This window comes from Benincasa hispida, chromosome 10 (assembly GCF_027475165.1).
Source record: "Benincasa hispida cultivar pf3 chromosome 10, pf3_genome.v1.1, whole genome shotgun sequence".
Classification (NCBI taxonomy): Eukaryota; Viridiplantae; Streptophyta; class Magnoliopsida; order Cucurbitales; family Cucurbitaceae; genus Benincasa; species Benincasa hispida.
The window spans coordinates 49168418-49192166 of NC_143487.1; the positions used below are offsets into that span (position 1 = coordinate 49168418).

Sequence of the window (23749 nt, forward strand, 5' to 3'; positions counted from 1 at the left end):
CATTATATCACGAGATTTTCAAATTAATTATTTGTTGGTTAATTTATCCAAATAAAAAAAGTAAATATCAAATTAATTATTTTTTTGGTTAATTTATCCAAGAAAAAACAAAAGTAAACATCCCTCAATTGTAGACTTCGATGTAATCGTATAAATTTTAAAAATTTTCATTTTAACTCTTAGAATTTAAAGTTCGACTTAAAACAAAAATGTGTAAATAAAGAAAGTTGGTACCTACTTATCTTTATAATCTAATAAATTTTTGTTTGGAAATTATTTTATTTTTTATTTTTAGTTTTTAATAATTAAACCTATTTCTTTTCTGTTTTTTTTTTTATAATGATTTGCATCCTATTCTTAAGTATAATTATTTGATTATTAATCAAATTTCAAAAATAAAACTAAGTTTTTAAAAAAGTTATTTTTTTAGTTTTTGAAAGTTGACTTGATTTTTTAAACTATTGGTAAGTTGGCTTGTGTTTTGTATTTGAATCGCTAAGAATTCAATCCTTATATTTTATATAAATTATTATAAAAAATGGAGAGAAAAACTCAAATACTGAATCAACCTAGATTTTCTTTGATTTGTGTATTTAGATTTGTTGGTTAAAAAAACAACACAAGTCAATATAAACTTTTCTTCCTAAAAATTTTATTTTGAAAAAATAACTTCAAATTCGAAGAATCAAAATAAAATTGTTAAAAAATTTGGGACATAATTGAAAGATGTAACCCATCCAGGGATATTTTTTTATAATTTTAACTATTATTATTTAAATTATAAAACTCACAAATGAACGCCACGTAAGCAAGGATAACCCGAAGGCGAAGCCTCGGGAGATGTATAGGTTAATGGAGGGTCCCGCGTGAAAGTAGGCCACGCGGCAACCCGACGCTGATTAGTCCATTAACTTTCAAGAGAAAAGAAATAGAATCTTAGTCCTTTTTTTTCCCTAAAAAAAATTTAATTAATTGATTTACAAAAAAAAATCGCGAGAAATATTATCGGGTCATCAACTATCGGGTTGATGGGTGGCTGCTACGAAAAATCCGACCCGAACCCGAGAGATATTCTCCTATAAAAGGACGCTTGGTTATGCATGCAAATCTCGCTCATTCTAACCTCGTTTAAACGCATTCCGTCGTCTCCGACGGCTCTACATTTCTCTCCGCGTTTTCTCCGTTAGGTTTCCGTTTCTTTCTTCATCTTCTTCATTCTCTCCGCCTCTTTGCTCTGAAAATTCTCCCTGTTTCCATTTTCGATTTCTGTTTGTTGAAGCAATTTGCAATTCTGGTTTTTTATTTCCCGATCCTTTGGGGTTTGGATTTTGGTTTTTGTGTTGATTCTTTGATTTCCAGATCTGCATGGTGAAGAAATTTTCGGTATTAAAGCTTTGATTGGTGGTTTTCTGATTTCGTAGCTTGATTTTGTGTCTTGTTCTTGTGAAATTCTTCTGAGCGGATCGCGGTGGGATATTGGAAGCGTATAGGGGATTGTGGTAAATTTGGCAGTGGAAATAGCTACTTTTTCTGCTTCTTTTGGGGGGGTAGCCGGGGCCTCGGCCTCGGCGGGTGTTAAAGCCCCCACTTGCACAAACTCTGAAACTATCATCATTCCTTTTTCTTAACAAATTTCTCTAACTATTTTACTCTCTTCTTTCTTTGAATTTTTCTTCTCCATTTTCTTCTTTTTATTCTTTTCTTGATCCGTCGTCGGAGAGATGCCGGCCCTAGCTTATTGCGTGGACGCTGCTGCTGTAGCTCCTCCTCCTGGCTACGCTTTTGCTGGGGATAGCTCTCTTCCGTCGCCGGTCTTATTTTCCGGCGGACCTCCGGAGACTACCATCTTCACCTCTCTCGACTCTGCTCCCACCTCTGAAAGTATGACTTGGTCTCCTTGTCTTTCTTCTTCCCTTTACAAGATTGATGGATGGGGAGCTCCTTATTTCTCTGTTAATGCTTCTGGGAATATGGCTGTTCGTCCTTATGGGACAGCTACTTTGCCCCATCAGGAGATTGATTTGCTCAAAATTGTGAAGAAGGCTTCAGATCCGATTTGCTCTGGTGGTCTTGGCTTGCAGCTTCCTCTTATTGTGCGTTTTCCCGATGTGCTTAAGAACCGTCTTGAATCTCTCCAGTCGGCATTTGATTACGCTATTCAATCTCAGGGATATGGTTCTCATTACCAGGGTGTTTATCCGGTCAAATGTAACCAGGATAGGTTTGTTGTTGAAGACATCGTGAAATCCGGATCTCCTTTCCGTTTTGGTCTTGAAGCTGGGTCGAAACCGGAGCTTCTCCTGGCAATGAGCTGTTTGTGCAAAGGGAATTCGGATGCCCTTTTGGTGTGCAATGGTTTCAAGGATGCGGAGTATATTTCTTTGGCTCTTATTGCCAGGAAGCTTGCTTTGAACACGGTGATTGTTCTTGAACAAGAGGAAGAACTTGATTTAGTTATTGATTTGAGCAAGAGGCTCATGGTTCGCCCTGTGGTTGGCATGCGTGCGAAGCTGAGAACAAAACATTCTGGACATTTTGGCTCTACCTCTGGCGAGAAAGGGAAGTTTGGTCTTACGACCACCCAGATTCTTCGGGTGGTTAGGAAGCTTGAACAGGCTGATATGCTTGATTGCCTTCAATTGCTACATTTTCACATTGGATCCCAGATCCCTTCCACTGCCTTGCTCGCCGATGGCGTTGGTGAGGCTGCTCAGATCTATTGTGAATTGGTCCGTCTCGGTGCCAATATGCGAGTTGTTGACATTGGAGGTGGTCTGGGTATTGACTATGACGGTTCGAAGTCTACGGACTCTGAGTTATCTGTTGCTTATGGACTCGAGGAGTATGCTGCTGCGGTTGTTGATGCAGTCCGTTGTGTATGCGACCGTAGGTCTGTGAAGCACCCAATAATTTGCAGTGAAAGTGGCCGAGCAATCGTCTCTCATCACTCCGTTTTGATATTTGAGGCTGTCTCTGCTAGCAGTTATGAGGCCCCATCTATGAGCTCGCTTGAACTTCAGTATCTTGTTGATGGGCTGACAGACGATGCTCGCGTAGATTATCAGAACCTTTCGGCTGCGGCTTATATGGGTGAGTATAAGACGTGCTTACTGTATGCAGACCAATTGAAACAACGCTGCGTTGAGAAATTCAAGGATGGATGTTTGGGAATGGAGCAACTAGCTGCAGTGGATGGACTTTGTGCTCTCATTTCAAAGGCTGTTGGCGAGTTGGACTCTGTAAGAACTTACCATGTGAACCTTTCTGTTTTCACATCAATCCCAGATTTCTGGGGTATCGACCAGCTGTTTCCTATTGTTCCCATTCATCGTCTTGATCAGAGACCATCAGTGAGAGGCGTGCTGTCTGATCTTACCTGTGACAGTGATGGTAAGATTGATAAGTTCATCGGTGGTGAGTCGAGTTTGCCGTTGCATGAGCTGGAAGGCAATGGTAATTTGTCAGGTGGAGGAGGTGGGCGATACTATCTTGGGATGTTTCTGGGTGGGGCTTATGAGGAGGCTCTCGGTGGCGTTCACAACCTGTTTGGTGGCCCGAGTGTGGTTCGGGTGATGCAGAGTGATGGACCGCATAGTTTTGCGGTGACTCGCACTGTGCCTGGGCCATCATGTGGGGATGTCCTCCGAGTGATGCAGCATGAGCCCGAAGTCATGTTCGAGACCCTCAAGCACCGAGCTGAAGAGTTTGGGCAGGAAGATGATGATGGTGGTGAGGGCATAGCCAATAGCTTGGCCATGTCCTTTCGCAATATGCCTTATTTGGCTAGTGCATCTTCCTGCTGCAGTGAGACTGATTACAATGGTGCTGTGGATTCTGGTGCTGGCGATGCCGAGCAGTGGACTTACTGTTATGCTTGACAAAGTTGTTAAGATTTAGGTGTCCTCAGCCATCCCTAATTAGCTATTGCATTTCTTCTCTAGTGGGTCAGTTTTTGTTGTCCTTATGGGTCCGTCGATGTATTTCCATTAATTTCCCTTTTCTATATTTTGCAAAAAGGAAAAAAAAAGAACTTTTTTTTTTCTTTGGTGTGTTACAAAGGGTTATGAGAGCACAGCGATAGTAGCAAAGCTCCTTTTCCTTTGGCCCTTTTTTTTTTCTTTTGAACTTTCTTCTTTTAGTACAGAGAGGGGATAGGAACACCGAATCCACCCTTTTGTAAATTCGGGATCTTGTTCTCTCTTGGTCGTCACTGTGTAGAATGAGTTTTCCTTTTCCTTCCATCAGATAAAAAAACAAAAAGAAAAAGAAGCTGTCAATGGCTATTTTTCTTTTCAGATCTTTAAAATTATATGGTATATCTTTTGAATTGATTCCTCTTCTCTTGAACAACTTCTAGGAAATTGAAAAGGGTTTCATTTTCTCTGTTTGTTGTTTTAAATGTGATAAACAGGTCCCCCATTGCTTTGTTCTCTGTTAGCTTCTTAAATTAGTAATTCGATGAACAATTGTGAATCAATATGATGGTGAGTTTTCTTTTGCAAGGTGTGCTTTGTGTTGTGATGAATGGTTAAATATTATCCATATTGTATTGTGTATGTGTATGTTGGAAAGGAGTCTTGCTTTGGAATTTGTCAATCCAAATAGGTGCGGTTGGGGATGGAGCTTATCTGCTAATGGCAATGCCCTATCGGTTTGCTGTCCACAAAGTGCTGTTCTGTTCAATCTTTTTCAGCCTCAGATTGGTCCTGTGGTCAATAACAGAATCCTCTGAGGTAGATTCCCTTGTTCATGTTATACCTCTTTTTTTTTTTCTAATTCTATTTTAGCTTTGTATTTAGTGAAATTTTGAATTTTGACATAAATAGTGATCTTTGATAATAGGAAGAGAAAAAGAACAAAAGACAAGTTGAGTTTCTGAATTTTGAAACTAAAAGAATAATGGTTTTTCTTTCCTTTCTAGTATATAATAAAACATAATATAACTAAAAAGGTGAAAATATAGAGTAGAGTAATGGGTGAAAAGGCATCACTGTCATAAATTTTTTATAACACCTTTTCTCTTTTGATATTTTATGACTGACTCCCACACAGATGGTTCAGATTGTTGTCTGTCTCTATATATTTCTTTTTTCATATGATTTTATTCTGGATATCTTTAAGAGATTCTTAACTCTTTCCTGATCATCTTAATGTCACTGGGAAAGCATGAAAAGATTCTCAACTCTTTCTTAAACATCAGTGTGTTGATTTTGGGAAGAAATGAGAAAGATTCCGACTCTTTTTTTAATTGTCATATACTCTTAATTGGGAAGACAGTTATTGAGAGAGGTTCTTTGTAGATGTTTTTTAATTGTCATATACTCTTGAAGATGTTTCGCAAAGACACGATCTTACTACAAACAAACGAAGAGGATTCTCATCTCGATGTCATCTTAGTGTTTAAAAAGAGTTCAATTCATGAGTGATTAGGAGTGTGCTTTTTGATATTGATGTTGCTTGGTATCATACTTGGGTTGTATTTTGACGACTTTTTTTAGTTGTCCCAGACTCCTAATCAGGAAGACAATTACTGAGAGAGGTTCATCGTAGTGGATTCTCGTCTCTAAGTTTTCTTAGTGTTTGAAAAGAGTTCAATTCATGAGTGATTAAGAGTGTTTGTGCCTTTTGGTATCGATGTTGTTTGGCATCTCACTTGAGCTGTATTGTGATACAAGCAGGGTTGATCTTCTGGGCGAGATAAGTGAAATGATGCCCTACATTTGAGCCAAGGATGATGGAGATCAACAGAGTTGAAAGAGATAATTGGTAAATATTTTATTCTAGAGATGTTTTTTCTTTGTCAAACAATGGATCCTCAACTCTTTCCTAATCATCACATCACAGTTTTATTTATTAGAAAGACACGAAAAGATTCTATGCTTTTTGTTGACCATCCTAATGTGTTTGCTATTAGGAAGACATTATGTTATTAAGAAGAAATATAAAAGATTCTTTGCCTCCTTTTGTTCTTATTAACCTATTAGGAAGACATGATTGTTGAGAGAGGGTCATTCTATTCTTATTTTGAAAGTGCAATAGTTTTGATGTTATTAGGAAGATATAGATTCTCTTCCCTGATCACCTCGAGGGTTATAGCAACATGATTTTATTTGTCGAGAAAGTTTGAAAATTTTCTTGTTAGGCAAGCCAAGTGGCATAGTCGTGCGATTACGTTTGAGTGTGCCTATTGAGTTCGAGTCGACAAGTACTACTACATGAGCATGGATAGGGGAACATGTCTTTAGGCACCAAGCGATGGAGACTGCCACGAGGATATTAAAAAATATTGTGTCGTCTTAATGAACATTGCATTACCATCATTGACATTGTGACTTAGAAAAGCAATACAATGACCAAATGATAACATTTTGCAAATTATGGGGGTTAAATTGTACCATTTGCCAAATAAAAAGCAACATGGAAAGAATGAGAAGAGAAGGGGATGAAACAGGTTCCATTTTAGACCAATATTTTTTGGTGGTGGTTTAAACACTTTTGAGGTTGTTAGCGTCTTATTTGATAACTATTTGATTTTTAATGAATTACAAATATCCCAATTTATCACGATAGTTCATTTGTTTTATTATATTTACTTGTCTGGTGCTTGTTTTCTATTATGTATAAATGTGCTCAAATGAGATCTATTAGTACTATGGACTGGGTAAGAATTTCAAATCTTTCCCGACTTTAATATGGAAAGATGAAAAAGGAAAACACATACTATCTCCAAAAACAAAAAGTGTTTCCCCCTTTGGGCAGATGTTTGCTTAGGGCCATTGGGTTCAGGCTCATATAGGACCAATAAAGACTATACGGGCCGTATAGTTCAAGCCTCTCAAATGTTGGTGGGCAAAGTTTAAACATGCAAGAAATAGTGATTATATGGCTAGTAGCTTGAAAAGGAGACCCAATTGAAAAATATCACAAGAATTTTAATATTTGAATTTCTAGCAACCACATTTGTAGGGAGATAAAAGAGCGAACTTTCCTATTCGATTATGCTCTTGATGTATACCTGTAAAGGAGGGGACTATGGACATCACTTCCATCTGTTGAACTACTTGTTAAGCCTTCTTGATTTGTTATGTATACTTACAATTTGATGGAGGGAAGATAGAGTCATTTAGATACATTCCTAAGTTAAATCTCTTTTGCTCTATTTGTGTATTAATCCCTTATAAATATGGAGTTCCATCTCATGTACAATACTACTTTGATTCATAACATAGATTAAAAAACTTGACTCTTGGAGGATTTCTTTTTAGTGAATCTAATATGGTATCAGATAAACGTTTGGCAACGAAAAATCAAGCTTTTGGCATTGTCAACCTCAAGAAGTTGCAAGAATGAACAATTACCGTTCAAAGAAAATGACCAAGAGGAAAAATACAATTGTTGGTACAAGGAGGATAATGATGCGTGTATGTCTCAATTATACAACTTTAGAATGTTGGAATCACAATGGAAGTTGATCCCATAGAATTGATTGTTCGGTAAAACCTTTGAGAATTATGGTCGACACATGGGGGCATGAGATTAGATTTAATCCCCATCATTTATATGTATAACAATGATCAAAGATGTTTGTTCGATTCTGTGTTGAATTTGGACTTCAAACTAAAATTGGTTTATTTGTGACTTTAAGAGTATATATAAGGAATTGTAAGCACACATAACGAGTATTTCACAAAAATGCAATTTACAATTGAGTTTAATCAATTTAGCTAGTTCTCTAGCTGCACATTGTGTCCGGTTTTAACGTTGAAAGTTGGCATGATTCCATTGTTCAAAGAACCACTGTTGTAAGAGAGCTCTTACATATATTATAAGTGAGGGATAGTGGGTTACCCGTGGCCTGTAGGTGTCCTTAAGATTGTTATTCATTTGAAATATTGGTTATCATCAAAATATAGTGTACGAGTTAATCGTGCATGATCTTGACCTTTACTGGACTAATCTTAGAAAATCTATTGCAACTATGTGCATTAGTTTTGACATTTTTGAATGTTCATCGACTAACGTGTCATCATTTTAACCAAACATCTTTAGAACTCATTTATTAACTTTAATAATAGTGTTTCTATTTCAGATGCAGTCATTTATTAATATATACATTACAAACAATTAGCTCCCATATACAATTTTCTCTTAACTAAGAGATCGATTAATAATAATTATACTAATTGCTTACTAACTTAGCATAATACTTAATTGCTATCACTAATTAAATGTTTTTTTTTTTATTTTAATGAAGTTGGGTAGGAGATAATACCGATTATTTTTTCCTATACTATGCAGGAATTAATTATCATTGGTCAACTTATATTGATTGATTATAATTATAATATTGATTAATACGTATCATTCCCTGGTCAACTCTTATTCTAACATTGCTTCTCTTTTGTAGGACTTGCAACATTCTCTCTTATTGCTTCAGGAATCTGACTTAGATGTAATTCAGGAATCTGACTCTTATTCAATGGATATGTCATTAGTAGATAGCCGCTCAAGTAAAAATATTCGTTGATATGTCGAGATATATGTAAATCGGAAGGTTTCATAGATATATGAAAAAAAAACATGTTAATCCCAATACTAAGATAAATGTCAATATCAATATATTTTCTTTTGGAAGAAGAAGCCAATAACAAGATCTATAACTTCATATGAAAGCAAAACCAACTTAATTATTGTTTAAAATAAAGTTTATTAATTATTTTTTATATTGATATATTAACTAGAGAACTTTTAATATTTGGTTAGATCCTTGGAGGGAGTTAAAGTCCTTCAATTGGCTTTCTCACTTCGAGTCAAAGTCGATTTTCTTATCATTTAAAATTTATTAATCGGACAAGTAATAGTTGCTAATGAGATTCAGTGTTTTGTTGATTCAATTTGAAACTACCCATATACCGATGCAATCCAAGGATTCTTTCTTAATGCCAATGGCGAGGGCAATAACGACGATGACGGCCATTGATGGCGAAAGAAGAAGATGTTGACATTTACATTCATATTTTCACATTTGGGTTTGATATAGACATAAGGGATGAATCGACATTTCCATTATATTATAAAAAAGTTGTGAAACATAAAAATTGGGATAAATATCAATTTATATCCCTAAACTTAAAGTTATATCAATTTAAACTATGAACTAATAATTGTATAACTTGAAACCCGAACTTTCATAAGTGTATCAATTTAAACTCTCCATTATGTTTTATTTGGATAAACATCATGTGAGACTGTTATTTTATCATTTAAACTTCTAAACTTACATAAGTAAATCAATTTAGACTCTTAATTAAGATTTATTTGAAAATTGTCTATTTAGATTATAGTTATCAATTTTGAATAATCGACATTTGTAAAAGTTCACACAAGTATAAGAATTTACCTATTGTTTTGCGTGATATTTTTTCAAACTAAATTTAAAGAAATATGTAAATTGACACCCTTATAAAAGTTTAGGGTTTAAATTAATATAATTATTAGCTTGAGGTCTGGATTGTTACAATCTTTGAAGCTTTCTAAGACTGAACTTTGGTTTCCCCTATTATTCCGGGTTAAGGCAATTTCCTTTAGTAACGGGATTTGCTTGATGAAATGACGAAATGAAACTCTTGTTTGAGAACTTTAGCTACGGACTGAGGTGTTGAAATGCCTTCCTTTTGGGGTATGGAAAGAAGTCTAACCATATTTGATCATCCCACTTTCACTATGTGGTTCTTTTGCCACTAGAACAACCCGACTGTCTAATAGTTTAAATTGATATAACGTCAACATTTAGGGGTATAAATTCATATTTGCCTTAAAAAATAAGTAATAAAATATTACTAAAATAAATATAATATAAATAATAAATGTGTTAAAAGTGGTTTAAAAATTATAAAATCTTTACTAATATAAATATATTATTTTAATTTTAATTTTTTTATATTTTAAATAATTGATATTGATATTTTATCTGATATATTTTCTTGGGTAAAATATCAATATTTTAAACCTGGGTGGGTTTAATATCTAAAAAGAATATATTCTTTGGGTTAAATAATAAATGAGTAATAGAATACTATAGAAAATAGTGAAGAATAATGAGAAAAACAAATCTCAGCCATTTTGACGGATATGGGCTTGGTTCCTCTCTTCTTCAATTCTCTCGTCTGAGTTTCCTCAAGTCGGTCAGAGCTTCTCTCTCATTTCCGCCATTAAAGGTTTCTTCAATTTCCCTTTTCCGATCATTTCCTTTCTCACTGTCTATGCTCTTTCATTACTTTCCGATCCAACCAATTTCTTCTAATTTTTTCCCATTTGCATTTCTGTTCTCAATCAGATTTTCGTTTTCTGCAACTATTCTCAACAATTACCTTCATTTCTTTCCTATCTAGATTCTTTCTTTTGCTTGTGCTTGTGGGTAATCGCTTGTATCGTAGTGAAGGCTGTCGTTTCTTTTTTATTGCAAAAGGAATATTTGAGATGAGAACTGTTACAAATCTAATTATCCCCCACATTTCCCTTTCAATTCTATGGTTGAAGGTTTTGGACCTTTTTTGTGTTTGTGATGAAGTTGAATTTCTTTGTATATAACTTGTACTTATCCACATCCGAGTCAAAACCAGGTGTTTGATCTCAGTGTTTGTGTGTGCGCTGGGGACTGTGCTAGTTCTGATTAAACTATGAGTTTCAGAACTTTTTTTTTCTTTCCACATGGGGTTTTTTTATTATTTACATGTTTGGATGTTTACTTGGTATTTATTAAATGGAGAGTCTCTTATCTTATTGGTTTCATCTTCTACGTTGAGCTGCACTTTTTTAAACTAATATTCCATACTTCCATTGGTAGGTTCAGGTTTTGGGGTGATACTCTGCAAGGTTCTACACTATGGTAAGTTATTTAGCTTATATTTAGCCAACCCCCGGCCCCCACTCCCATTGAAAAAATGGTAACGTTTGACGTTGGTTTGAGCTTAAAGAAGGGTTGGATGGATTTCTTTAACCTCTTTCCCTGTGGTCTAGTTAATTTTTTATGGTGTATATGGATATCTATGGGCTGTTTAGATATGTTTTCAAATTTCTTTCCGAGACTAATTTTACAAGCAGTTTGGGATGACTAATGAAATGTATGAAAACGTTGAGATGCAATTTCAATAATCTTCCATGTGTTTTAAAATTGTTCTTTAAAAGCATCTTGCCGGGAAAATTTGTTTGCATTAAAGAAACTTTTTTTTAAAGCAGAAAATTGTTTCTAACGTAGTCTCGTAAAATTTGAATGGCTGACCGTATCAGCATTATTCGATTGGAAGATTTCTTTAACAGCTATTATTGTGAATATACTCATTAAAAAAAAACTAATAATAATTGTGAGTTTAATTCTAAGACTCCTGAATATAGAACTTTTCATGTGGAACTGAAATATGCACCATCTTTTAAATTGTGGGAGCATTCATCTTTGGTCCACTCTTGGAATATTTCTTTAATGTTATTTGATAGAATATTTCCTTGTTGACACATATGTTCTTTTCAATTTTTGTTCTTTAAAGTTTAAAGCATAGCATCATAATGTAATCTAAAATGTTTCATGTGGTTGTGCAGTTCTTCGATGGGTATGGATATCATGGGACTTCATTTGAGCAAACTTATCGGTGCTATCCTGCATCTTTTATTGAAAAGGTTGCTGAACATTACTTTTTCACTCAATTATTTACTTGTTTAGGCTACTATAATTTTCTTTCAAGAGGTTAGCTAAAGCTGTTTTAATTCCATCATCATTCTTCCGTCTCTAAATTGTGAAGGCAGCAGATCATTCAATTTTTTCAGTCATCCCTGTCTTAATATGCACATCAACAAGATTTTTGAAATGAAATAATAAAGAGAAGGATGTTGATCTCATTGAGTTATGAATGTGACTTTGTGTAGTTTGAGTAGCTACTTTTTGGGTTGTTTCACTTGATGAATTTAGACATGGAGATAAAATTTGATATTGTATTTTGGAATATCTTCTTAAATACTCAACATATTTTTTTAGTTTAAACTCTGTTTATTTCATCTATTTTGCAGCCACAACTTGAAACTGGTGACAAAAGTAAGTTTTTCTGATTTGTGTTACTTTCTATGGTCAAATATCCCATTCTTGCTAATGTGTCTTCATATGTTTACCTCTTCATTTCAGTCATAATGCCACCATCAGCCCTTGATCGCCTTGGTATTTTCTGCTTTTGCTATGACTTAGTTCCTTTTACCTTTTTGTTCTTATTTTTACATTTATATATCTATTGTCCTTCATGTATTGTGCAATGGTAATTCAATGTTAAACTAATATCTGCAGCATCTTTACATATCGATTATCCAATGTTGTTTGAACTTCGGAATGATGTTACTGAACGACTTTCCCACTGTGGTGTCCTCGAGTTCATTGCTGAAGAGGGAATGATCTATATGCCTTATTGGGTAGTCACTAAGTGCATTCTAAACTTATTTGTGTTTCCAGCTTGATTTCTTTCCAAGAACATGTGCTGATTGCTTAGTTTCCTCTACAGATGATGGAGAATATGCTTTTACAGGAGGGAGACGTTGTGAGAGTGAAGAATGTTACACTACCGAAGGGAACTTATGTTAAATTACAACCTCACACAAAGGACTTCTTGGATATATCCAATCCAAAAGCCATGTGAGTTGCTAATTATTAATTTTTCATATTCCCCCCTCATCTATAGTCTTGGTCCTTGGAATAGAGACATTTAAGATTTTTGACCGGAGAAGACCTTGATCATGATTTATGGATAGTTTTTTTTTTTTTTCCACAAAAAAATAAACTTATTTTAATAGAAACAACTGCTTTCATTGAGAAAAAATGAAATAATACAAGGGGCATACAAAAAAAACCAAGCCCACAAAACCCTTTAGAGAAAGGGACTCCAGCTAAGTAAGATATAGTCTAGGGAATAATTATAAAAAGTCTTCGAAACTGAAGGCCAAAGAGAGACATGAAACCTAACCAACGACCAAACCTCACTAGAGTCTCTCTCCACTCTACAAAACACTCTATTGTTTCTCTCCTCCCAAAGATCCCATAAAATCACACACACACTCGCAAAACCAAAGAAAACGACATTTTTCTTTAAAAGGTGGATGGAGAACTCCTCGATCATCAAATGAACATATCTTTGACGAGCAAGCGTGAAATCAAACTCTTGAAAGAAATGATTCCACATAGATCTAGCATATTGACACAAACACTCCCAGAGAAAGTGATCCAAGTTTTCCTCCGCCTTCCAACAAGATATAGCACCAAGGGCCCAATAACGAAGGCATCTTTCTCATGAACCTATCCATTGTGTTCACATGCCCAAGCAAAACTTGCCGAGAGAAGAACTTAACTTACTTTGGAATCTTAATCCTCCATAAAACGTCAAAGACCGACTCAACAACGTGAGAGGGATCAAGTAAAAACCTAAAGAAAGACTTACACGAGAAACCCTCTGAATGAAAGGTCAACATCCAAAATTTATGATTGACACGAGAAACCTGTTAAAAAATAAAGAATATGGAAGAGAAGAACAACAAGATTACGTGGAAACCCTGGTACAGGGAGAAAAACCACGATATAAAGACTTTTCTTATTCTTTTAAATCTGATACACTGAATACATAGGGACACACTGTATAAGTAGACAGTAAAAAACCCTAGGGGTCTACACAATTACATAAATGTCCCTAGGTTAATAACCCTATTTTCAACCAAACCTAAAGAAAGACTTACACGGGAAAGACTTACATGATTTATGGATAGTATTTTTATTGAAGAAAACCAAGATCTATTTGGTTCTATTTGCTTGGAGAAGAGAGCCTTTGTAGTTTTAGATTTAAAAAGTCCTCTCTTAAGTCTCAAAGAAATTTCTTTGAGGTAGAAGTCTAGATTATAATGGATCAAGGAAGGAGTACTGCCTTTTCTTCCTCCATAGGAGCCGATGGTTATAGGAAAGTATGTTCTTGATCAGATGAATGCAAGGATGATGGAATTCTGGCTTACCTCTGGAGATGAGGAGGTTACAAGCTTATTTAGGTAGATATGCTGATTATGATGATGGTTATAAAGTTTGGTTCAGAAGGCCTTTTGAAGAGGACCGGACTAATTCTTTGGGAGTCTGGGTTGGGTAAAGTCCCCAGGTTGGATGGGTTCACTAGAGCTAGAAAGACAGTGGTGGTAAGGGATTAAGATTATGGACCATGTTTTATTTAATTTTGAAGAACATGGGGACATCATGTCACTATCAGCAAGTAGGAAATCAACGTTCATTTTACTTCTTAAATAGTTTTCATAAAAACCACACTTCAGGTATCTCAACTATTCTCCATAGCATGGTTGGGATGTTCATCTCTACCGTGCTTGTCTCATGGTTCAGAAAGATGATTCATAATAAGGTGGCTCCTAACTCAGGAGCTTTTGCCATAGGCAAACAAATTTTGTATGTTATCCTTCCAGCAAATCAGAAAACAATGCTTTTGAGGTTAAAGATAATGTAGGTTTTTATTGTTAGACTCAATGTTAAAAAGGGACTACAATTATGTGTGTTGGGCTTTACGATCCTTTTTGTACGCTAAAAGTTTTGTAGACAAATGTAGGGATTGAATTAATGACTTCTTGCATTTAAAAAACTTGTAAATTGAAATGCTAGCAGTATGCAACAAGGGGACCTTCTTTTTGGTTTTCTTTTCATTTTGGTAATTGATGGTATTATTTGCCATCTGGATGGAGGTGAGAAGCTTACCCTCAGTAATGCTTTTCAAGTTGGGATGAACGAGGTGCACCTTAGACTCACCTTTAACGTGTTTTTTTAAAGATCGTCTCACGTTTGAAGATATAATTTTCCCATACTACTATTGCTAGCATTAATTTTGTGGAGGGAAAGCCAACAGTTTGGTGCTTGTTGATTATCAATTGATGAATGGACCTAGGCATCACACACCGGCTGCTCCAGTTTCAGTCTCTCTCTGTGTGTAAGATAGTGGTTGAGAAGATTGTCTAAAGACCTAATAGGTGGAAGTAGATGATAAGAATGGACTTTTCTCCTTATTTTATTAACAGTAGGGAAGAATTGGAGAGCTTCCCTTCTCTCCCATCAGTCTCAAAATATGAGATTTGATTACAAAATCCTCAATGCCCCTCCATGGTCTCACTTCCTCTTACAAATAACCTCCTCTCCCCGTGGTCCCTCCCTTTTCTCTCTCTTTTCTGTTTTAACCCGCCTCTAACTAACAATATTCCCTATCCTTTATTTACTTTGATATTTGCTCATTTTCCTTCTTTTTCTTTCTTCTTTGGTAAACTTTGGTTATCAAGGGCTTATCAATACTCGCCCCCCAAAGAGCCACCTTGTCCTCAAGGTGGAAATCAGGGAATTGATCCTTGATCACATCTGGAAGCTCCCATGTTGCCTCGGTATGGTCTCCATTCTCCCAACGAATCAGTACTTCTGTTTGTTGGTTCCCGGAAGGTATGTTCTGATGCCTAACAATTCAGCAGGCTGTGTTATAAAGCTCAACTCTTCGGTCAGATTAGGGGGAATCGGTATTTGTGGTAAATTACAACCAACTGCTTTCCGAAGGACTGATACATGAAATACAGGATGTATACCGGTTCCAACTGGTAGGGCAAGCTTGTATGCTGTCTTCCCGATACGGTCGATCACCTGAAATGGTCCTACAAACCGTGGTGCCAGCTTTGGATGTTTATGCTTAGCTATAGATGACTGCCTATAGGGTTTAAGTTTGAGGTAGACCCAGTCCTCTAAGCCAAACTCTACATCCCTCCTCTTGGCATTAGCCGATTTCGTCATCCGTTGTTGGGTCTTGTGTAGGGAGTTCTTCAATTTGGCTATCATTATGTCCCTGTCCCGCAGTTGGATGTCAACTTCACTGACTAAGGTTGAATCATTTGTGAGTACTGGTGGTGGTGGGCAGCCATACAAAACCTCAAAGGGGGTGGCTTGGGCAGATGTGTGAAATGAAGTATTATAACAAAATTCAGCCCAAGGTATCCACTTAGCCCATTGTTTAGGATTATGCATAGTGAAACATCTCAGATATGTTTCAATACCTCGATTAACCACCTCTGTTTGCCCATCCGTCTGGGGATGGTAGGCTGTACTTCTACACAATTGAGTTCCCATCACACAGAAGAGTTCTTCCCAAAACAAGCTAGTGAAGATCTTGTCACGGTCGGATATGATGCTTCGAGGATATCCATGTAGTCGTACAATTTCTCTAACAAATACTTCAGCCACAGACCGAGTAGAAAAGAGATGTCTTAAGGTGATGAAGTGGGCGTATTTGGACAAACGGTCTACTACTACCATGATGGTATCGAATCCTTCAGATCTGGGCAGTCCTTCAATGAAGTCCATGGAGATATCTTCCCATACTCTATCCGGAATTGGTAATGCTTGTAGGAGACCTGCTGGTGCAAGGGACAAGTATTTGGCTTGCTGACAAATCCCACAATCTGCCACATACTGCTATACCACCTTCTTCATTCCCTTCCAATAGACTACCTTAGACATTCTTTGATAAGTTTTCAAGCTCCCTTGATGTCCTCCAATGGGGCTGTTATGGAACTCATGTAACAATAGGGGTATTGAAGGGGAAGTGGCTGGTAGGACAATCCTCCCTTTGTAGTAAAGCACTTCACCTTTCAGACTATATCCGTCAGGAGCTGGTTGGGCAGTTAGTAAAGCTTGTCGTATCCCATTCAGTTCCTCATCCGCACCCACCTGTTCAACAAACACTGTTGTATTCAGCCCTTTTATTACACTTATCATCCCTAGTTTCAGTGAAGTAGGTAATCGGGAGAGGGCATCTGCTGCAGAATTTTCAGCTCCCTTCTTATACTCAATGCTGAAATCATATCCCATAAGTTTAGCAATCCATCTCTGATACTCCCCAGCGTTTACCCTTTGTTCTAGAAGGAACTTTAAGCTTTTCTGGTCTGTCCGGACTATGAAGTGTCTCCCTAGAAGGTACGACCTCCACTTTTGAATGGCAAACACCATAGCCATTAGTTCCCTTTCATACACTGCCTTAAAGCGATGAGTGGGAGGCAGCGCTTGGCTGAAATACGCCAGTGGCCTTTTGTTTTGCGTTAACACAGCTCCCACTCCCACCCCTGATGCATCCGTCTCTACCACAAATGGTTCCCAACACTGGTACAGAAACCATGGCTGATTTGAGACGTTGGAACGCTTCCTCCGCTTCCTCACTCCATTGAAAACTTCCCTTCTTCAGTAACTGAGTCAATGGCAGAGCTATGGTGCCATAGCTGGCCACAAATTTTCTGTAGTATCCGGTAAGGCCGAGGAAACCCCTCAACTCCTTCACATTACGTGGTGTAGGCCATCTATTCATAGCTTCCAGCTTAGATGGATCGACTGATACTCCATTGGCAGAAATAATATGTCCTAAATACTCAATACTCGCTACCCCAAACTGACACTTCTTCCAATTGGCTACCAGCTGATTGTCAATCAACACTTCCAATATAGTTGCTAGATGACTCATGTGTTCCTCCAATGTCCTACTATAGATCAAAATGTCATCAAAGAAGACCAACGCGAACCGACAGAGATATGGTTTAAGGATTTCATTCATAAGGGCTTGGAAAGTAGATAGAGCATTCCTCAACCCGAATGGCATCACCAAGAACTCATAGTGGCCCTCATGTGTTCTAAAAGCCGTTTTGTGGATGTCTTTTTGGTGGACTCGAATTTGATGATAACCTGATTTTAAATCAATCTTTGAGAAGATTGTGGCACCATATAACTCATCTAATAACTCATCTACAATAGGAATAGGGTACTTATCTGGAATGGTTGCTTTATTCAGGGCACGGTAGTCTATGCAGAAACGTTAACTCCCATCCTTCTTTTTAACCAACAAAACTGGGCTAGAATAAGCACTTCGACTTGGCTGAATGACTCCTGCCATTAGCATCTCTTTCACCATCCTTTCGATCTCATCTTTCTGAAATTGAGGATACCTATAAGGCCTCACATTGATAGGTCTAGCTCCCGGAAGAAGCTCAATGGTGTGATCTTGGTTTCGTTGAGGAGGGGAGGTTGAAAAACCACTTCAAATTTCTTTAGTACTTGTTGGATTTCCAGTGGTATTTCAGTGTTATTCTTCATTGTTTCAGCCTCACTGTCCTCTTCTTCCTCTGCCTTGCCTCGGTTAAGGTCTAAACCATTCAATTCAATCAAAACTCCATGGTCTCCTCCCCTAATTGCCTTGGCCATGGATTTCAATGATATTTTGTGATTTCACCAAGCCTCGGTCTCCTTGCAATTGGACTGTCCATTCCCCCACTTTGAACTCCATTGTTGATAATTTGTAATAAAAAATGATTTGCCTAAGAGTTTCCAGCCACACTACTCCCAGGATAACATTCGCACTACCCAACGATAGAGGAAGAAAATCTTAAATAATGGATAGATCAAAGATGGTAATATACACACCTTTGCACACTCCCGCGGCTTGAACTGCTCCCCCCGATCCCAACACTACATCGTAACCTTCAGAAGGTGATATGGGTAGCTGTAGTTCTGTGACTAATTCTGAAGTAATGAAGTTGTGAGTTGCTCCCCCGTCAATCAATATAACCACCTCCCTTTCCCCAATGATTCCCCTCACCTTGATCGTTTTTGGTGAACTCAGTCCGGCTAGTGAATTTAAGACAGATTCGCGATCTCCTTCGCATCCTCCGGTGGTGTTCGGTCTGGTTTGTATTCAACTATATCCGGTTATTCCCCTTCCTCTGCTAAATCTTCCCCCTCTTGAACAAACATGAACTGCAGCTCTTTTTTCTTACAACGGTGGCCAAAACTGAACTTCTCGTCGCACCTAAAACACAAACCCTTATCCCGTTTCTCCTTCATCTCCGCATCGGAAAGCCTCCGAAATGAGCCATCGGTGATCCCCTTCGTCCCTGTTTCTCCTCACGCAACAATGGTGGCAGACGACCCGGTCGAACTCCCCCGGCTTGGGTTGATTGTAAGGGTTCGATTAATCGGGTTACTCGACCCACGGTTGCTTGATCCACCCACGTTTCCCCCCGTCTTTGCGTTCGGGTTGTAGATCCCCTCCAACCCGGCCCCCTTGCCCAGATGCCTTTACAACATTTGGTCTTCCTCGATCAACTGGGCCATTTGCATTGTGGCCTTCAGTCCTTCGGGCTTCAGCTTCCTCATCTCACTTTGGATCTCTTCTTTAAGCCCATAGATGAATTTACTCTCCAAAGCTTTATCGCCCAACTCCTTCAGCCCAGCAGAGTATCTCTCAAACTTCCTCCGATAGTCCCTCACCGAGGTCTCCTACTACAGCCGCATCACTCGGGCATAACGATCCGCTTCACTCGCCGGCCGGAATCTTGTTAAAAATAACTCTCTGAACTGCGACCAGCTACTCACCGGCGACCAATCGTCCTCCCATTGATACCAGTCGAGTGCTTCCCCCTCCAAAATAGGACCGCCGCATCCAACTTGTCTTTCTCCGATAGCCTGTTTACAACAAAATACCTCTCTACCCGATGTAACCATTCGTCTGGATTCTCGTCCTCTTCCCCTTTGAAGATAGGTACTTCCAATTTCCTCAGCCGCATATCAAACAACGGAATCCCTTTATTCGCAGGTGCGTGTATTCCCTCTTGATTTTCTGTTTTGGATGAAGAACCCTCTGTTACTTGCTTCCCTCTCTCTGTTGGAGTTCTCTTCGATGATGGCGATTTCCTCTCCGGGTTGCCCATTGTTTCAATTTTCGACAACACTAAGGCCATTTTAGCCGACATGCCCATCCAATCTTTCACTTCTTTAGCTTGTACTGCCATCCTTTCCCTCTTGATTTTCTGTTTTGGATGAAGAGCCCTCTGTTACTCGCTTCCCTTTATCTGTTGGAGTTCTCTCCGATGATGGCGATTGCCTCTTCGAGTTGCCCATTGTTTCAATTTTCGACAACACTAAGGCCATTTGAGCCGACATGCTACCCATCCAATCTTTCACTTTTTTAGCTTGTACTTCCATCCTTTCCTCCATCTCCAGTTGTTTTTCTTCCATTTTAATTAATCGAGCTTCCATCTTCCCCACCATGCCCAGGTGAGTGCTCTGATACCAGCTGATAAGAATGGACTTTTCTCCTTATTTTATTAACAGTAGGGAAGAATTGGAGAGCTTCCCTTCTCTCCCATCAGTCTCAAAATATGAGATTTGATTACAAAATCCTCAATGCCCCTCCATGGTCTCACTCCCTCTTACAAATAACCTCCTCTCCTCGTGGTCCCTCCCCTTTTCTCTCTCTTTTCTGTTTTGACCCCCCCTCTAACTAACAATATTCCCTATCCTTTATTTACTTTGATATTTGCTCATTTTCCTTCTTTTTCTTTCTTCTTTGGTAAACTTTGGTTATCAAGGCCTTATCATAGGATTTTCTTTCTATCTCCATATTCACAAGAAGAATGAGAAGGTTAAAGTTATATGAAATTTCTTTAGGAATGTACTGCCGTACTTTTAAGTTGTGAAGAGGGGAGTTGCTTTTTTTTTTTTTGGGGGGGGGGGGGGGGAACATTTGGAGAAATTTCATTGATATCATGAAATTACACCAGGACAAAATTGCCGTGTGAGATTACATAATAGTATTCCACTGTGTAGTAAGAGATGTAAGACTGAAATCACAAAAGATGAGGTGAGTTTACACCAAGTGAGAGCTGTATATAAAAGATTATTCAAAAAGCGAGCAAAACTCGTCTCGTTATCTTCAAAGACCCGATTATTTCGTCCATTCCAAATGAGCCATAAATATGCTTTGATAATGGTGAAGAGGGGTGTTGCTCCATTTCTGGTGCATGGGGACATTGCCCCTCTTGGAAAAGGTTTGATAGACCGTAATTTTCTGTGTGAGGAGAAAGACTAATTCTCTTTGTTAATTGGTCGTGGAGTTCCTCCTAGAAGTTACTTTGTGCTTCATCGGCATTAATAAACATGGTGAGAGCCAATCTGTGCCGAGCAGCAACAACTGGCGTCCATTGGAAACCATAACCAAGCTGACTCCCACTGTAGTCTTTCTTTAAAGATTGGCAAGGCAGGACATGGTCAGATTTAAGAAGATGGAATTGCTTACGGATAAACCCTTTGACTGCTTGTTCTTGAGATTGTAGGTTGCGTTTTCCCAGTTGGAACTCTATGTTCAAGGTTTTTAGTGGGGATTCTCACTGTTTGAAGTAGATCTTCTGAAGGAATCTGACAAAGATGGAGATTCAAAATTGGGTTGCATTGGTGGTTATTTTAGTTGGTGCGAATATTAATGTGACGTGGGAGACTATTTTGCAGAGTTTTGGTCCATGGATTTGAAAAGCATCTCTCCCTCCTTTCTTGGGTTAAGAAACCATTTCATAGATAATGCGAAATTAGAAAATGAATGAAGACCCATCTAAAATTTTCTTCATTATCCTAATTCCTAGCTAGGAGCCTCTAGGAGAAGAGAGACCTTGAATAATTTCCCCCTATGAAATCTTAATCCATTTTGTGGTAGTTTTGTACGTTTGTGGGCCATGCCAATCTTCTCTGTATCGTTTCAATTTTATAGGATGTCCCCGGAAGGACTTGTGGTAGTTTTGTACATGAGGATTTGTTTTAGGGTATTGGGCTCAATCAATTTTGGTTATTGTTAAGTGAAGAGCTTTCTTGTAATATCATTCATCTCTAGGTTGGGGATTTGAATACCTGTTCCTCCACTCTTGTTGATGTTTTCACGTCATGTATAGTCTTTTATCTTTTTTTATACAAAAGACAAATAGACTTCATATGCCCTTAATTTCTAATATCCCTCCGAATATTAGTATAGACCAGCTCCTGTAACCTGTCCGTCTAATTTATCGATCACATTTCGTGTTAAATCTCATTATTGGTTGCTTCTCTGGATGGACATAAGCCCTCAGGTTGGTATCCCCATAACACAATCAATATGCAGCTTAGGTTCTTGCCATGAAAATGTAGATGAACGTAGTTCTATATCCTTTAAACTAGAATTAAGTAAAGCTTCTGAAACTCATGGGGTGTGAACTTAGTGCTTTTTTCTTATATACCAGTCACTTCCTTATAAATAAGGAAAGCCAATTCATATCTAATTGGTTGGACGTGAATGAAAAAAGCATCCCATTTACTGTTCAGTCTTTTGCATATCTGAAAGAACCCGAATGTATTGAAAGATAAACGATAATGAATTACAAGATAACCAAGTGTTTGAGATATTTAGATCCTCCAAATCTTGAAATACGCTCAAGCCCTAGTTCATTCCACCTACCCTACTCACTCTATTTATAGCCTACAAGCCTGACAAACTCTCTAACTAATTATTAATATATCCTTATAATATCCCAATTAACATACCTATCAATGTCATACAGCTTGGAGACGACTTTGAGAAATTTTTCATGCCTGACAACCGGAGACAGTATCATGGTGGCATATAACAACAAGAAATATTACATCGATATAATTGAAACGAAGCCTTCAAATGCAATAAGTATAATTGAGACTGACTGTGAAGTGGACTTCGCGCCCCCTTTGGATTACAAGGAACCTGAAAAGCCAGTTCCATCCCTTCCTACAGGCAAGGCTCCAGTCCAAGGTCAGACCTGATGATGTTTTTGTGTAATGATTTCATGAACTTACAAAGCAAAATTGTACTGCTTATCTTATTAGCTGGGGAACTTCTTATTTTTATCCATTTTGAAACATGACTTAATGCATTTGCATATTCTTTTTTCTTACAGATGAGGAACCCCCTTCAGAAGCTGAACCAAAATTCAATCCCTTCACTGGAGTTGGGAGGCGTTTGGATGGGAAACCATCTAAGCAACAGCCACCACTATCTTCAGCTTCATTATCCAAGGACAAGCAAGTTGATACAAGAACTGTTAGCGGCCAGCCTTCTGCTGGGTCTAGCTCTCAGAATGCTAACAGGAGGCAGTCCGAAGGAAAGCTTGTTTTTGGAGGAAATGCGAGCCGAACTCCGAAGGAAACTAAGAAGGTTTGGCTGTTTGCTCTCTGTCATCTTAAAGTGTTCTGAAGTAGTTTGAACTCATCTATAAACAAGGATTATCCACGATATTACTTATATATCTGTTTTTTTTTACATGTGGGGTAGGAATTGAACCTCTGATCTCGAGGTTGATAGTACACATTTACGTTAATTGAGTTAGGCTCATATTGGTCGATACTCCTTACCAAACTTCAATCAAAATGAGAAATTGACTGTAAATAAGCTGATATTTTCCAGGAATCTAAAGACGGTGAGCAAGAGCAACCCAAAGAGAAAGAAGAGCTGAAGTTTCAGCCTTTTGCTGGAAAGAAGTATTCATTGAGAGGTTAATTAGATGAACAAAGTATTGTTTACATCAAAACTATTTTATCCTGTTTCATCTATGTGCTTTTGTGATAGCAACAGTTTTATAAATGAAATTTAGCACAAAAGTTTCATTTACGTATAAAAAAATTGTACATTGGGAAAAATCATGAGTCACTGCTTTCAAGTTTCAATATCAGTTAGATTATACTTCTCCTTATTCCCTGCTATCTGTACCAACAGACATTTAAACTTTGAATTCTTGAAAGAAAGTATTTTGTGTTTGTGGCTGAGCAGGATGTGTAAATGAAACTCCTTATTTCAATTCTTTTAGGCTTATCTCGACTCTCCAATAACTTTCT

The 23749-nt window shown here is 37.7% G+C and overlaps 2 protein-coding genes and 2 pseudogenes across 3 annotated transcripts; 2 read left to right on the forward strand and 2 right to left on the reverse strand.

The window, feature by feature from the left end:
- Window positions 1–1099: 1099 nt before the first annotated feature.
- On the forward strand, window positions 1100–4309 carry ADC2 (arginine decarboxylase 2). The gene has a single exon (XM_039044449.2). It carries the CDS (start codon window positions 1722–1724, stop codon window positions 3876–3878), a length of 2157 nt encoding a protein of 718 aa, XP_038900377.1. The 5' UTR covers window positions 1100–1721; the 3' UTR covers window positions 3879–4309.
- A 5742-nt stretch (window positions 4310–10051) lies between these two features.
- LOC120088210 (ubiquitin fusion degradation protein 1 B) lies at window positions 10052–23680 on the forward strand. 2 transcript variants are annotated; one of them, XM_039045336.2, is made up of 10 exons: window positions 10052–10217; window positions 10847–10888; window positions 11596–11673; window positions 12061–12085; window positions 12173–12205; window positions 12329–12450; window positions 12540–12670; window positions 22447–22670; window positions 22816–23072; window positions 23322–23680. In XM_039045336.2, exons 2-10 carry the CDS (start codon window positions 10886–10888, stop codon window positions 23412–23414), a joined length of 966 nt encoding a protein of 321 aa, XP_038901264.1. In that variant the 5' UTR covers window positions 10052–10217; window positions 10847–10885; the 3' UTR covers window positions 23415–23680. The 2 variants fall into 2 exon arrangements, with proteins under 2 accessions (XP_038901264.1, XP_038901265.1); XM_039045337.2 differs by having other exon boundaries at window positions 10080–10217; window positions 10853–10888.
- Window positions 18471–19922, reverse strand: LOC150033438 (uncharacterized; annotated as a pseudogene).
- LOC120089601 (U6 spliceosomal RNA) lies at window positions 21548–21643 on the reverse strand (annotated as a pseudogene).
- Window positions 23681–23749: the final 69 nt, after the last annotated feature.